The sequence below is a fragment of the Delphinapterus leucas genome, chromosome 3 (assembly GCF_059928025.1).
Source record: "Delphinapterus leucas isolate spDelLeu-1000000601 "Yukka" chromosome 3, BTC_Dleu_Yukka2, whole genome shotgun sequence".
In the NCBI taxonomy this organism is placed as follows: domain Eukaryota; kingdom Metazoa; phylum Chordata; class Mammalia; order Artiodactyla; family Monodontidae; genus Delphinapterus; species Delphinapterus leucas.
Window position 1 is genome coordinate 114,814,358 of NC_143131.1, and position 12,792 is coordinate 114,827,149.

General features: G+C 41.9%; 1 protein-coding gene across 1 annotated transcript in view; it reads right to left on the reverse strand.

Annotated features, from left to right (window-relative positions):
* TRPC7 (transient receptor potential cation channel subfamily C member 7) overlaps positions 1-12,792 on the reverse strand; it is a 124,357-nt gene that overhangs the window by 32,949 nt on the left and 78,616 nt on the right. The window contains exon 5 of the mRNA XM_022588864.3: positions 3,985-4,218. Within this exon, the coding sequence (XP_022444572.2) occupies positions 3,985-4,218 (234 nt within the window). The remainder of the gene's footprint in view (positions 1-3,984; positions 4,219-12,792) is intronic.

Sequence of the window (12,792 nt, forward strand, 5' to 3'; positions counted from 1 at the left end):
TTATTTGTAGACTTTTTGATGATGGCCATTCTGACCTGTGTGAGGTGATACCTCATTGTAGTTTTGATTTGCATTTCTCTTATAATTAGTGATGTTGAGCATCTTTTCATGTGCTTTTTGGCCATCTGTGTGTCTTTTTTGGAGAAATGTCTATTTAGATCTTCTGCCCATTTTTTGATTGGGTTGTTTGTTTTTTTGATATTGAGCTGCATGAGCTGTTTGTATTATATATTTTGGAGATTAATCCCTTGTTGGTTGCATCATTTGCAAATATTTCCTCCCATTCTGTGGGTTGTCTTTTTGTTTTGTTGATGGTTTCCTTTGCTGTGCAGAAGCTTTGAAGTTTAATTAGGTCCAATTTGTTTATTTTTATTTTCATTACTCTAGGAGGTGTATCAAAAAAGGTTACTGCGATTTATGTCAAAGAGTGTTCTGCCTATGTTTTCCTCTAAGAGTTTTATAGTGTCTGGCCTTACATTTCAGTCTTTAATCCATTTTGAGTTTATTTTTGTGTGTGGTGTTAGAGAATGTTCTAATTTCATCCTTTTACATGTAGCTGTCCAGTTTTCCCAGCACCACTTATTGAAGAGGCTGTCCAATTAACTTCTTAAGCCTCATTTTCCCCATCTGCAAATTGGGGATAATATCAATGTGGTGAGGATGAAATGAAATCATCTATGTAAAGTGCTTAGCTGGAAAACAAATTGCAGGCCACTCAGGGGTTCCTGGGGACAAGGGTCTGGCACACAGCAGGTGCTGATAAATGTTTGTTAAATGGCTGAATGAAATCCTAACCACAAGTTTAGCCATAAATCAGAACAAATGAGCTCACACGGGGGCCAGGAATCTGAAGGTTCTTGCCTGAGAAAATGCTCTTGGGTTTGGTTCCTCAGGCAGTGTGTATCTGCGAGCTGCTCCCTGACTGAGCTAAGGCCCCCAAACTGGTGACCAGTCGTCCAGGTTTGCTATGACATCCCTGTTCCAGGTGGCAAGAGTCCTGGGACCTGTCTTGTGCTGGGGAGATTCTGCTTGTGGTCACTGGTGAGGGTCTGAGATGCCCTGGGTATATATTCCTTCAGCAGAGCAAACCTGTAAAGTGTTTCTATTGTAGTTCTAATGGTGCAAGGAGCAGCAGCTTTCTTTAATAAGCTGCCTTCTATGTGTCAAGACATACAGTGATTTTCAAGTGCGGGTAGAACCTTCCTCCTGGGGCAGAGTGTGTGTGTGGGCATCTGTGGTTGTCACAATGACTGGGTAGGAGTCTTATTGGGATGCTAATATCCTGCAATGCTCCAGACAGACCTGTTCCATAAGAACTGCCCTGCTGAACAAGTCAGTTGTGCCCCTGTTGAGAAATACTAAGTGAAACTTAAACTGAGAAACATAGAGAAACCTAAATTAGCCCCTACACTTATATTAGCTGCAGTTTTCACAACAGCCCTGTAGAGGAGGTATTATTACTGCCATTCTAAAGACTGGATTTGGGGTATGGGGTCCTTTTCAGAGCCAGGTAAATGCAGATAGCAAGGATATTACATAGTGATTCTTGGCACCCCAAGGGAGATGGAAGAGAAGAATTCTGTTCTTTATTTTCAAAGCTAGACTCTGTTAAACAATTATAATCATAAAGAGCAGTGAGAGATCTTTAGTAAGGGGAGCCAGGCCTCCATTTGACACAGACTTTCATGTAGTGCATTCTAAATTATATGCAGAAATATATAAAGTTATAGACTTTATGTTCTCATCAAGGTCATAAAACTCAAAGACAAGTAAGGGGAACAAATGTATTTTTCCAATATATCTGTTGCCCTCCATGGATAAATAACACATTTGGATAACATGAAATAGGACTCAGATTCCTCGAACAGACGCCAGAAGGAATTCCTTTTTTCTCTCCCCTGTAATTTATCACCTTAAACCTCAGTCGTAATAATAAAAGCCATTCCCATAATCAGTATATTAAGATAGATTTAGCTGTTGTCAGACCCTGGTGACCCGGTCAGGACTTTTAGTGAACAGTACTCTACTTTGACTGGCTTGTAAGAATTTTGATGGGTGTAAAAGCAAACAGCACTTTGATGATTCAGACAAGGGATTTTCTTCCCCCGGAGCTGTTTCTAGGAGAAAAATGGCCCTATTATAACCTGAAAAACACCTGCCTACTTGGTGCTGTGGAGGTTGGCAGGGAACCATTGCCTGGCTGACCACTAGAGGGCGCTCTGCCTCCATAACTGGGGCACAAGCCAACCCTTTGAGATGCAAAAGATTTCAAGGGTACCGGGCGAACCACAATGCAAGGGCAATAAACTCTGCAAAGCTTTGGGTTGGGTGAGACTTTAATGGGTGAGACTTTAATACAATCCAGAAAAGGAATAGAAGTCCTTTTAGAAGCAATAGGAATAGGAAAATTCCTATTCTATTCCAGAAAAGGAATAGAAGCAATACTGTGGTTTGAATCACAGCCCTAAGAAAAGTATTCAATGCAGTATCAAGATTCTCTCATCTTTCCTTAACGAACCCTGAGCAGCATAGAGGGGAAAATATGCAAACCCATGCTTCTAAAATGTCTAGATTTGCTAAACCAACAAATGAAGAGTGGATGATTTGTAATACTACAAGGCTCTCCATTTCTTAGTGTGTGTGTGGGGTTCCCTACCACATTTACATGTAACATAATCTGTGTAACACAATCTACATTGAATATGGGCAGCAACTCAAGTTTTGTGTTAAGTGGCCAACCTTCTGGAGATCATTGCTGTACCTGATCATGAAGATTCTGTGGTCATACACACCACATGGCTTCCATCTAACAGGGACATTTGACATTCAAACCTTTCATGCCACTAGTGAGCGCCTATTAAATGTCCAGCTAATTTACCAGTAACAACAAATATCTATTGTTTCTTCTCCCCACTCATCTTTCTTTCAGTACAGAAGCTACAGTGATTGAGCCAGAAAATGACCCCAGAGGTAGTAGTGATAATAACTTGTTACTATTAGTGAGCATTTAATATTTCAGAACACAGTGCAAAATTCTTCATGTGCACTATCTTATTTAACCCTCGAAACAAACTTTCTGACATGTATTATCCCAGTTTTACATATGGGAAAATAGAGGGTCAGAAAAATTTAGTCAACAAGTCCTTACAGTAAGCTACAGAAATAGGATTTGAATCCAGGTCTCTCTAACTCCAAAGCCTGCGAACATAAACACTATATGCCATTCTGCATCGTTTTCATTTCATGTTGGACCAGGATCCCTTGCTATCCAAGGCAGTACTGTATTTCTGGGAACATTGTAAGCCATGCCATGAAAACCTGTTCCTTCCTCTCTAAAATAGGAACAACAACAACAAAATCCTTTCTGTGGGGCTGTTGCAATGATTGGAGTTTATGGTGTAAAATGTCTATACGGTTCCTGACACCTAGAGGATCCTTGATAAATGGATGCTTTAACTCTTTATTACTAAAAATTCAATCTAGCATCTCACACTGTATGGCCTTGCGGTTTGAAAGAATTAAGGCATCATCTAAGAACCTATCTTGCCATGAGAAAATAACTTTTGAACTGGGAAAGCAAGACTTATTTTTGCAGAAAATACAGGGATCCAGTATGTAAGGAAAAGCTCCTGGATCCACATCAGAAACGAGATTTCTTTAAAAAAGAAAAATAAAAAAATAAAAGGATCCCCCCGAAACGCTCCAAGAACCTTCTCAAAACAAATCCATCCTTTCCAACACAAAACGATTCATTTCTCGTAGTCACTAATTACACGTTCTATTCAGCTGGTTGTATTGCAGGGACTAGGGCTTTCTTGGAGAGCGGCGGGGCGGTGTCTGCTTTGACAGTAGAAACCACCAAAGTTGGCCACACCCATGTTACAAACCACCAGCTGCGGGACAAGCCACGCTGACGGCCCCTGGCCACGCCCCGGAAGCGCGCGGAGCGGAAGGCATAGCCGAACAGCCGCCGACTGGACTCACCGTAGGTGAAGTAGGCCACTTCTGGTGGAAGTGAGACGTTGTGGAGCGTGTCGTCCTGCACGTGCTGGTCCACGTACACCTGGGCCTCGCTGGCCTTCAGGAAGGCCATGAATCTTGCGGTGAAGGAGGCCACGAAGATGGACAGCATTCCGAAATCCAGCAGGTTCCACAGGTGCAGCATGTACTCCCGCGGCCCCTCCTCCCAGATTTCCTTGCATTCGGACCAAATCATTCCTGCGGGAGAGTGAGAAGGTGAGGCTCATTTTGCATTTCCGGGCGTGTGTGACCGTAGGGGGCACGAAGGGAACCAGGGTACAGATGTAAATGTAGGTTCTTTGGAGCTGGGAACGTTGAGAGCCAGCAGCAAACGAAAACATGCCTTCAAAGGCAGATTTATAGTCAGGAAACCCACAGACGGCAAGAATTTGTGTCACCTGTCTCTCTGCTGGCAGATAAACCATCTCCAGGTGTGAGGAGAGAGTTCTCATCCATTGACAGATTCTTAGAGGAAATATAGGAGAAATGTAATGGCTGACATTTATATATTTTAAGAACTGGGAGGTTATAAGGCATCATCCAGTTCACTGAGGTCCAGGAATGGGAAAGGGTTTTCTGAAGGTCCCACCTATGTCCTAGAACCCAGTTCTCCTAACTCCCTGATTAGAATGCTTTCCTTTATATTTCTACGAATGTTTCAGTGAACATTAGTTTGGGGTTATTAGTTTTTCTTTTCCTTACTCTTTTATAACTTATTGGATTTTAAAGACATATGTCTTCACTGTTACATGTTGATGTAGAAGTCAAGGAGATGTTGCTACCTCCCCCATCCCACCTCTAAGCCAGCCTCCTGAGGTAGCTGAGACTAACAACTGGGTGTGTATCCTTATATACCTGTACTGTCCAGTAGCCACTAGTCACGTGTGGATACTGAGCAATTGAAATGTGGCCAGTTAACTTGAGGGATGCCGTATAAGTAGAATACACACCAGATTTCAAAGACTTTTTACAAAAAATGTAAAATATCTCAACATTTTAAAATCTGAAATGATATTTTAGATACACTGAGTCAAATAAAATCTCTTATTACTAATTTCATCCCTTTTTATAATATGGCTATTAGAAAATTTTAAATGAAATATGTGGCTTATGGTGTGGCTTGCCTTATATTTCTATTGAATATTGCTATTCTCTACCTTTATCTTCATTGATTATTAAATTAGTTTAGATTATTAAAAATTATTTGGTAACATTTTGAGCACCTACTATGTGCACATATTATATCTGTTATAATATATACACATTATGTACATGTATGTGTACATATTAACTCCCTCAAACCTTTGCAGTAACCCTATGAAGTACATTCTCTTATTATCCCAGTTTTACACCTAATATTTCCTTAGACATAGTGAATTGTAATGTGCCCAGATAGGAGGCAGGAGATCTGAAATTTGAGTCCAGAAGTCCTAGAGTCCCATGCTTTTGACCACTATGCTCTTTGCTTCTCCAGGAAATAGAATTGAGTTGAAAGCAGATAATGAAGAAAAAAGACTCTTGAATGTTTTCTAATTAACATCAGAGAGTTTACATCTACTCAGACGTAGGAAAGATTTGATGCAGAACTAGCCCATTCTGTATTACGCCGTGCTACACTTCACCTGCATACTTAGAAGGTTAATATGGTAAAAGAATCAGTAACTGATTGGTTAGTGAAACAATTCCAGCTCATTGACCACATATCCCCTAAAGGTTAACACTGCCAGCCCCTCGGCACTCCCCTGGCTCTCGTGCATCAGACATCATGGCCTGCCTTCCCAGGTTCCTCCTGCCTCTTCCACAGCTGTTTAGAGAAGTTGTGGCTTTGTTTGATGAAACAGATTCTAAGATCTGCATGTCTGTATCAAATTGGAGGGGGACAGCAGGAAGTGTCCCCAAACATTGCAGGTCTGTTTACAAGACTACCCCCACCACACACACCTTGCTCTCCCCTTTTTTCTTTAACAAAGCCATACTTCCCAGGCTTACACTTTGAAAATTTTTGTGGTAATTCAGTGAAGTAAAATTTCCTTAACAATGAAATGTACTTTCATCTGTGCCTGTTCAAATAGATATTTAAAATATGTTATTGGAAAAACCATTACAGGCTGGAAAAAATGTTTGTTGCTTTCCTCTATGCCCCTGCCCCCCAATTAAAATTCCTAATGTCTTAGTGGAACTGCTTCTTGCTGAGCACTAGGAGAATTACAGGCTATCAATTATTTTAATTCAGGAAGCCCTGGGTTCAGTTCTACCTTGGTCACTCTTACTGGGTATGTGACCTTGGATAAGTCCCTTGATTTTCTTGAGGCTTTGGGGTAATTTCCAGCCCTAAAAGCTCTGTGAATCTGAAATGCAAATTATTTACAGTAAACTGACTTTTCTGACCAATACAGAGGCTCCTCATTGGGCATTGCAAATCACTTCCTCCCTGGTCCAATGCCCACATCAGTCTTCCTAGATTTACATATTAACTTACCCAGACTAATTTAAATTATTCCAAGTCCATGAGTAAAATTAGCATGGGCCCAAGGGTTTGAGCAGCAGGAGTGCTTAATTAAAAAAGAAATGTGTGAAATTAAGTACTTCAGTGAGTGAAATTAGGTCCCCTGCTTCCAGGGTGTTGAGGGTAGTTCAGCATTTTCTGTCCAACCTGAGCCCCCTGGACTTTTGCCTCTAGCATGTCAATCCGACGAGTATATAGAGCCTAGGGGCTTAGAGAGTAAGGATGTTGGGCAGTGGAGCCTCCTTCAGGCAAACTCCCCTTCACTGAGGGATGCCTGGAGTGCAGAGAGCATGGTAACTGATAATTAATGAGGATGACTAGCAGAGGAACAGGTTGGGAAAAGCTGGGAGGCCTTGAGGGAAATGAGTAGCTTTATTTAGGCAGGTTCTAAGTAACGGCATGCAGGCTGCTGAGATGGGGCTTGACAGTTCAAAAGGTGGTTCACTCCCATCCCTGCCTCAGAGTGCTATTCAGAAGGGATCCCCCTTCAAAGTCCTGTGAGACTTAACTGTGTGCATTCCTTAAATGGTCATAGCCCCTTCCTCTACATAGGGCTTCTCTACGCTGTCCCACCGCTCCCTAACCACATCTTGGGAGGCTTGTCTTTTGTTTCGGGTCAACTTCTGATCATTGGGTCAGGATATAGATGTTCTGTTAACTCACAGGTGGGAGAATATCCCTAGAAGCCCTCAGTCCTCAGGCCCTAACATCCAAACACCATCTCAGTGGCAGGTCCTTTGCAACAAATCTGGGCCTCACACACATTCAGGGTTCATTTGTTTTCCAGGCAAGGAGAGGATGTTAATAGATGCAAAAATTTTCTAAGAAAGCTCATCCCCATCTCTAATTTTAGTAGCTAACCATTGTTGAGTACCTGCTAGGTGCTAGGCCCTGTGCTAAACACTCTTCCAACACTAAAGCTTCCTTACAGCTTGATAGCTACCGACTGTAATTATCTCCACTTTACAGATGAACAGGCTCGTGTATGAAGATGGCAAGTAAATTATCCAAAGTCACACAGGCGGTTCAGGGCCTTGTTTCCACTGCGCTGTCGCTCACCATGGCCTCTACTAGGCACAGACTTACTCTCACTGGTCAGGAACTCATTTACCACTCAACGGACAGTGTTGAGCTCTGACTTTGTGCCAGGCACCATTCTGGGGATACCACAACCAAGAAGATGCTATCCCTTCCCCAGCAAGCTCGGTCTAGTGCTAGAGACAGATGTGTCCACAAACAGTAGTGCTATAGGGTGACAGATGCTGTAATAAAAACGTGCAGGGGACTGTTTGTGGATACACAGTGATAAGAGCAGTCAGTATTACGATCATGAGACCCGGCAGAGTGCCTGGAATAACATGTATCTGTTGACTGAATGAAGGAGGAGACACCTGGCATGAGGAACCAGGAGGTAGCAGGGGCTGAAAGGTGTTCCACATAGTGGCTGTGGATGTGAGGGAGAACAGGCTGCTGTAGGGGACTGCAAGAGGCTTAGTATGGTTTCGGGTTGGTGGGGGTTCGGGTTGGGGCTGGAGGTTGGCAGCAGGGAGGCTTAGTAAAGGCCCAGTAGATCCCGAAAGGCCCTCGTTCAGGCCATGTATCACTCTAAGCTAGTTAGCTCCTAGATGTGATAAGTGGAGCAGCAGCGTGGGCTGACTTGCTGGGAGAAATTTTGGCAGGTCGGCTGCAGTAGTCTACTTGGAAATCTTACCTAGATAAATGAGGAAACCATCAAAAGAATGATTTAGGTGAGGAACACAGCCCATTTGATTTTGCAGTTTTATTCTTGGTCAAACCTAGATGTGTGATTCTGGAGCTAAGACTTAGCACTGCCCTCGAAGAGTCTGTAATCCTTGGTGGGTGACGTGAACGAGCAGCTTGATCCTCACATTTTACACATGTGAAAGCTGAAATTCAGAGAGGCAGAGCCACCAAGGCAGAAGGGACACAGTCAGGACTGGGCTTCTTGATAATCAGTCCCAACCTCTTTCCTTCTCTCCCTCTCTTTAAGTGTATTTTCCTACTGTGCTAGGCCTTTACATCTCACTCCATCAATTGAGCTTTCAACTGGGGCATCTGTTTAAGAAAACGCTGCCAGGTTCTCTGTAAGAGTTGGGTTGAGAGAGTCTTCATGACATAATTCTCTTCCTAGATGGAGAAATGACATGCGTGGTGAAGAGGCTTCCTGCCCTCCAAGCTCCATGGCTTTGTGTGAACCACTAATGTTGTCACAGTCCTCTGGTGAGTGTCTGTATAGACACACTTTCCAAGTCACAAGCTGTATTATAAGCTCTTTCCTCTACCCCAGAGTGGCTGCTCATGATACAGGCAAGAAAGATATATTCCTATGGTATGAACTGATGTTGGAGATTCTCCAGGCAGAAGGATCTGTGATCTCTGGTTCATTTGGTACTCGCCAAAGCAAGTTGTCTTACAGCTCTGGAGAACACACACGTCTGCTAGCAAATTCACCCCTCCTTCCTCAGTCACGCTCTTCTCTTGGCTTCCTTTTTTTTTTTTTTTAAGTTTTTAAAAAATGAATTACTTAAAAAAATTTATTTGTTTGCACCAGGTCTTAGTTGTGGCTCATCTGCTCCTTAGTTGCGGCACGTGGACTCCTTAGTTATGGCAGGCAGGCTCCTTAGTTGTGGCTCATCGGCTCTTTGGTTCTGGCACGTGAACTCTTAGTTGCGGCATGCGTGTGGGATCCAGTTCCCTGACCAGGGATCCAACCCGGGCCCCCTGCATTGGGAGCATGGAGTCTTAACCACTGTGCCACTGGGGAAGTGCCTCTTGGCTTCCTTCATACTGTGTCCTGGTTTTTCTTCTACCTTTGCATGTGGTCTTAGGCTCCTTGTGGCTTCCACCTCCTCTGCCCCTGCTTTAAATCTCCTGCATTTACAATCTAGAAGTTTCTAAAAATTCTGCTAGTAATCAAGTAAAGCATCGGGAGTTCACGAAGAATATATTTCTGATTGGGTTTGACCCTTCCACAGAATTGTACAGCAGAAGAGGAACAACCTACATATCCAGTAGGGGTTTGGGGAAGTAATAGAATATTGTCACACTATGTGGCTGTTGAGAGAGGGCCTTGGGAAAACCAGATACTTACGTGGAGCAAGAGCTACCAGAAGATGAAAAGAATCAACTACAATTTGTATGATTAGAGAAATATTAATATTAATTGAGACAGGCTGGAAACAAAGGAAAGCATGTAGTATTTATTGTCGGAGATGTTAACTGTTAGGAAGAAAAAGAGAAGGGAGAATGGGAGGGCAGTGAGGGTGGACAGACTTGCAATTTTAAACAGGTTGTTTAAAAAAGTCTTCACTTTGAGAAGGAGACTTTTCTTTTTTCTTTTTTTCATTCTCAGTTTCTTCTTTTTTAAAAATTTATTTATTTTTTAACATCTTTACTGGAGTATAATTGCTTTATAATGTTGTGTTAGTTTCTGCTGTATAACAAAGTGAATCAGCTATACATATACATATATCCCCATATCCACTCCCTCTTGCGTCTCCCTCCCTCCCACCCTCCCTATCCCACCCCTCTAGGTGGTCACAAAGCATGGAGGTGATCTCCCTGTGCCATGCAGCTGCTTCCCACTAGCTATCTGTTTTACATTTGGTAGTGTATATATGTCCATGCCACTCTCTCACTTCGTCCCAGCTTACCCTTCACCCTCCCCGTGTCCTCAGGTCCATTCTCTATGACTGCATCTTTATTCTTGTCCTGCCCCTAGGTTCTTCAGAACCAATTTTTTTTAGATTTCATATATATGTGTTAGCATATGGTATTTGTTTTTCTCTTTCTGACTTACTTCACTCTGTATGACAGACTCTAGGTCCATCCACCTCACTACAGATAACTCAACTTCGTTTCTTTTTATGGCTGAGTAATATTCCATTGTATATATGTGCCACATCTTCTTTATCCATTCATCTGTTGATGGACACTTAGGTTGCTTCCATGTCCTGGCTATTGTAAATAGTGCTGCAGTGAACATTGTGGTACATGACTCTTTTTTTTTTTGAATTAAAAAAATATATTTATTTATTATTGGCTGTGTTGGGTCTTTGTTGCTGCGCATGGGCTTTCTGTAGTTGCGGTGAACAGGGGCCTTTCTTCATTGCAGTATGTGGGATTCTCATTATGGCGGCTTCTCTTGTTGAGGAGCATGGGCTCTAGGTGCACGGGCTTCAGTAGTTGTGGCACGTGGGCTCAGTAGTTGTAGCGCACGGGCTTAGTTGCTCCGTGGCATGTGTGATCTTCCTGGACCAGGGCTCAAACTTGTGTCCCCTGCATTGGCAGGTGGATTCTTAACCACTGCGCCACCAGGGAAGCCTGTGGTACATGACTCTCTTTGAATTATGGTTTTCTCAGGGTGAATGCCCAGTAGTGGGATTGATGGGTCGTATGGTAGTTCTATTTTTAGTTTTTTAAGGAACTTCCATACTGTTCTGCATAGTGGCTGTATCAATTTACTTTCCCACCAACAGTGCAAGAGTGTTCCCTTTTCTCCACACCCTCGCCAGCATTTATTATTTGTAGATTTTTTGATGATGGCCATTCTGCCAATGAGGTGATACCTCATTGTAGTTTTGATTTGCATTTCCCTAATGATTAGTGATGTTGACCATCCTTTCATGTGTTTGTTGGCAATCTGTATATCTTCTTTGGAGAAATGTCTATTTAGGTCTTCTGCCCGTTTTTGGATTGGGTTGTTTGTTTTTTGGATATTGAGCTGTATGAGCTGCTTGTATAATTTGGAAATTAATCCTTTGTCAGTTGCTTCATTTGCAAATATTTTCTCCCATTCTGAGGGTCGTCTTTTCATCTTGTTTATGGTTTCCTTTGCTGTGCAGAAGCTTTTAAGTTTCATTAGGTCCCATTTGTTTATTTTTGTTTTTATTTCCATTTCTCTAGGAGGTGGGTCAAAAAGGATCTTGCTGTGATTTATTTCATAGAGTGTTCTGCCTATGTTTTCCTCTAAGAGTTTTGTAATGTCTGGCCTTACATTTAGGTCTTTAATCCATTTTGTGATTATTTTTGTGTATGGTGTTAAGGAGTGTTCTAATTTCATTCTTTTACATGTAGCTGTCCAGTTTTCCCAGCACCACTTATTGAAGAGACTGTCTTTTCTCCATTGTATATTCTTGCGTCCTTTATCAGAAATAAGGTGACCATATGTGCGTGGTTTTATTTCTGGGCTTTCTCTCCTATTCCATTGATCTATATTTCTGTTTTTGTGCCAGTGTCATGCTGTCTTGATTACTGTGGCTTTGTAGTATAGTCTGAAGTCAGGGAGCCTGATTCCTCCAGCTCCATTTTTCTTTCTCAAGATGACTTTGGCTATTTGGGGTCTTTTGTGTTTCCATACAAATTGTGAAATTTTTTGTTCCAGTTCTGTGAAAAATGCCATTGGTATTTTGATAGGGATTGCACTGAATCTGTAGAGTGCTTTGGGTGGTAGAGTCATTTTCACAATGTTAATTCTTCCAATCCAAGAACATGGTATATCTCTCCATCTGTCTGTATCATCTTTGATTTCTTTCATCAGTGTCTTATAGTTTTCTGCATACACATCTTTTGTCTCCTTAGGTAGGTTTATTCCTAGATATTTTATTCTTTTTGTTGCAGTGGTAAATGGGAGTGTTTCCTTAATTTCTCTTTCAGATTTATTGTCATTAGTGTATAGGAATGCAAGAGATTTCTGTGTATTAATTTTGTATCCTGCTACTTTACCAAATTCATTTATTAGCTCTTGTAGTTTTCTGGTGGCATCTTTAGGATTCTCTATGTATAGTATCATGTCATCTACAAACAGTGACAGTTTTACTTCTTTTCCGACTTGGATTCCCTTTATTTCTTTTTCTTCTCTGATTGCTGTGGATATAACTTCCAAAACTATGTTGAATAATAGCGGTGAGAGTGGGCAACCTTGTCTTGTTCCTGATCTTAGTGGAAATGGTTTCAGTTTTTCATCATCAAGAGCGATGCTGGCTGTGGGTTTGTCATATATGGCCTTTATTATGTTGAGGAAAGTTCCCTCTATGCCTACTCTCTGGAGGGTTTTTATCATAAATGGGTGTTGAATTTTGCCGAAAGCTTTTTCTGCATCTATTGAGATGATCATATGTTTTTATCCTTCAGTTTGTTAATATTGATTGGTTTGCGTATATTGAAGAATCCTTGCATTCCTGGAATAAACCCCACTTGATCATGGTGTGTGATCCTTTTAATGTGCTGTTGGATTCTGTTTGCTA